A 3,607-nucleotide genomic window follows, 5' to 3' on the forward strand; every position below is an offset into this window, starting at 1 on the left:
AATTTGCTTAGAGTAATCTCCAGTTTCTGGTTGTGATATATCATATATGAAATTTTATTAAATATGTAGCATTGTCTTTGATTTTTAACATAACTCTGATCACAACTTGCAGATTACAGATGTTGAAAATTTGATAGTAGCACCAATATCAAAAGCATCAACTAGGCAAAGAGTGGAAGGGCAGGAAGAGTACGTCCTGGAAAATGTTATAGGTGCTGAACTGAGAAGTTCTCATTTTATTGACAATATTTTCTTTTTAGAAGTTGTGCCTATTATATATCTATTCTAAATATCAAGAAGATTTAATGGTTTAGGTGTGATACTGTGTCCAAATTCTGCCTACTGTGTGCACAGTTTGAAGTGAATTAGATCTTGAAAAACAGGGCGTGATATGAGTTGATAATTTTCATAAATTGATGGGTGAATATCCTTCCATAGCATCTCTCCTGGTTTGAATTAGGGGTTACCTGTGTAGGCCGAGTCTTGAATAATTTCTCCCTTTATATCATCCAACTGGACTTAATGAATAAAATACTAGTCGGTAGGTGTTTATTATATGTAATTTCAGCTTTGATTGATCATTCTAGGTTTTAACAGCTCGATAACTCATGATTTTGATATTAACTTTCATATGTATATGCATGTCTTTATCTTTCTACTTTTTGAGCTTATCCTCTGGCACTGGAATCTCTGTGTTTTTTATTGCAATTATGCTCCAAGTCCACCTCTTTGGTGTTTTTGTTAGTGAAAATGGATGGTTGAATTTAATTATAATTCATCTTCGGCATTCTTCTCACATATCACTGATGAGGTTCTTGTTCGTAAATTTATTAAGTTTTTGTTTTGATTTTGTGGAGAGCAAGACTTTATGAATAATATTAATTTGAGCTATACGATATTAGGCTCTACACAGAGGAGTATTACGTCAATGATTGTCTACAGAGGGGATTCCAGAGATTCAGAGAAACAAGTCTTGTTTCCTCTGTTAATTGATGATGATGCCAAACTTACTTCACCAGCTGGTTTTCCAAATAGCTGAAATTCCATTAGTATGTTGCAGTATATCTTCTCTCTGTTATCCAAGTGCAAAACCCACCTACCTAGCCATATAGTAAATATAATTTATACTAATTTCATGATTTTCTAGTACTCAGAATATTTAAACTTTATGTAGGAACCAATGTTCTCAAAAATGATCTTAGCTTCAGATGAGCTTGGATGTTCCGAGGAGATCTTAATAATTGTTGTTGTCCTTTCCATACAGGTAGACTCTCCCCTATATCATAATCTTTTTGGAATTCTTCATATTGATCTAGCTGTTTGCATAACATAGAAATATGAACATCTTGAGTTGAATGATACAATAATTGTATGATAAGTTACATTCTAAGAGTTCTTCTAATCAATTGTATACATATAGTCTACACTGGATCTTCAAAATTCTGCAAATATTTGAGATGCTTAAGATATTACTAATAAATCAATGTGAGGCTGCAGATAGTAGCCAAGCTGCGGATCTATATACTGGCCTATATTTAGTCGCATTTGGGGCTGGTGGACTAAAGCGGCGCTTCCTTCCTTGGGAGCAGACCAGTTTGATGAGTCAGACCCTGAAGAGTCTAATACCCTTTCTAGTTTCTTTAACTGGTTCCTATTTTTTGTTGTTACTGGGGCTATCTTTGGTGTCACTTTTCTTGGTCTGGATTAGTGAAAATGAAGGCTGGAACTGGGGATTTGGGGTGTCTACTTTGCAGTAGCAATCGCAATCTTGTTCCTGTGCATGGGAAGATCACTCTACAGGAACAATGTCCCAAAAGGAAGCCCACTCAGTCGAATAATGCAGGTGTGCACCATTTTGTACAATTACACAGGATGTATGCATGGTCATTGTAATTGCAGATAGATATACTTTGATGTCCATTATTTTGATGGGGCTAATTCATGACTTCAAATGCTTTTTCTAAAACTAGGTATTTGTGGCTGCAATTAGAAACTGTAATCTTTCACTGCCAGAGAATGCAGTAGGATTCCACGAGGTTCATGATAAACAATCTGAGACTCTTCACAGAACAAATCAATTCAGGTGCCTACTCTTATTCATCTTAGCTAGCTAGTGGAGATTCTTAGTGTTCGGAAAATTAATCTCTCTATATTGCAGGTTCTTGGATCACACAGCAGTTATTGTGACTACAGATTCATCTACTGTTAACAATCCGGCACCCTGGAAAATGTGTACTGTGACACAAGTCGAGGAAACAAAAATTTTAATTCGGATGCTCTCGATAATTTTAAGCACTATCTTCATGAATACATGTTTGGCTCAACTCCAAACTTTCAGCATTCAACAGAGTAATACGATGGACAGAAATCTTCTTGGTTTTCAAGTCCCTGGATCTTCAATCCCTGGCATTCCACTAGTGTTTATGTTTATATTGATCCCAATATATGATCGTGTCTGTGTTCCAATTCTCCGAAAGTTCAAAGGGATTCCCACTAGAGTCACACACCTCCAAAGAATAGGAGTTGGACTCGTTCTCTCAGCCATTTCTATGGCTGTGGCAGGAATAGTAGAGACACACCGCAAATCTGTTGCTATCGAGTACAACATGGTTGATTCTGCAGAGCCTTTGCCTATGACTGTGTTCTGGTTAGGTTTCCACTATGCAATATTTGGAATGGCTGATATGTTTACATTGTGAATAGTCTAGTAAAGCTCATGTTTTTTTAAAAAAAAACTTCTGTTGCAGTCTATATGGGTATCGTCCAGGGGATCACAGAAAGAGCTAGATGAAGCAAAGATGAGATTTGCTGCTGCCGAGGTTTCATCTCAACTCATGTTTAATTTATATAGAGCTTTAGCTGGTTTAGCAACTGTTAAATTTTAGAAGAGCTTCAGCTGGTTTAGCAGATGTATTTCTGTTTGGGATGAACTATGTAAATGATCGATGGTGGATGTCTAGTACTTGCTTTTGCAGTTATGTAGTTTGTTTGGATTATGAAGTTTGTTTGGTGGTGGATATATGTACGTAATTGGTATAATCTATGGTAAATCAATGAATGTATGTTTGTTTTGGTTTGGTTAGTTTTGGAATGGTAAAATGGCAGTTGGTATGTTTTTGGATGACTCTTGTTTGGGTTTTGGGCATTTGATTGAAACAGGGGATTCATGAATAAAAAAAATAAACAAACATCACTTCATGAACAAAATAACTGATGTAAAATGTAGTCAAATAAGATATTTCATACAATAAACTGATGTCATAAGCAGGCACATATATCAGCTCACAAGAAATGACTGATGTAAAACAATATAATAGATATCACATTTTGAAAGAACTGATGTTAAACACACACAAAGACATCAGTTTCATTAAAAAATGAAAGGTACGACATCGCTTCTGATAAAAGACTGATGTAATATGTTAAGTTACACATCAGTTTAACAAGTTTTTCGATGTTAATGTATCATATTGCTTTATATGTGATAAGTTTAAAATGATATACATGACATATGAATGAATAACTAAAACTATAGTGAAGGTATACATTGAAGAAAAATACATCACATTGTTAAGAAAAACGATGTCTAAACTGTGTATAGACATCG

The 3,607-nt window shown here is 35.1% G+C and overlaps 1 protein-coding gene across 1 annotated transcript; it reads left to right on the forward strand.

Moving 5' to 3' along the window:
* The first annotated feature begins 1,713 nt into the window (after nt 1-1,713).
* Nucleotides 1,714-3,170, forward strand: LOC141680555 (protein NRT1/ PTR FAMILY 5.4-like). The gene is made up of 5 exons (XM_074486749.1): nt 1,714-1,857; nt 1,971-2,083; nt 2,159-2,639; nt 2,748-2,819; nt 3,084-3,170. The coding sequence occupies exons 1-5, from the start codon at nt 1,714-1,716 to the stop codon at nt 3,168-3,170; spliced, it is 897 nt and encodes a 298-aa protein (XP_074342850.1).
* The last annotated feature ends 437 nt before the right edge of the window (nt 3,171-3,607 follow it).

This window comes from Apium graveolens, chromosome 8, assembly GCF_009905375.1.
Source record: "Apium graveolens cultivar Ventura chromosome 8, ASM990537v1, whole genome shotgun sequence".
Classification (NCBI taxonomy): Eukaryota; Viridiplantae; Streptophyta; class Magnoliopsida; order Apiales; family Apiaceae; genus Apium; species Apium graveolens.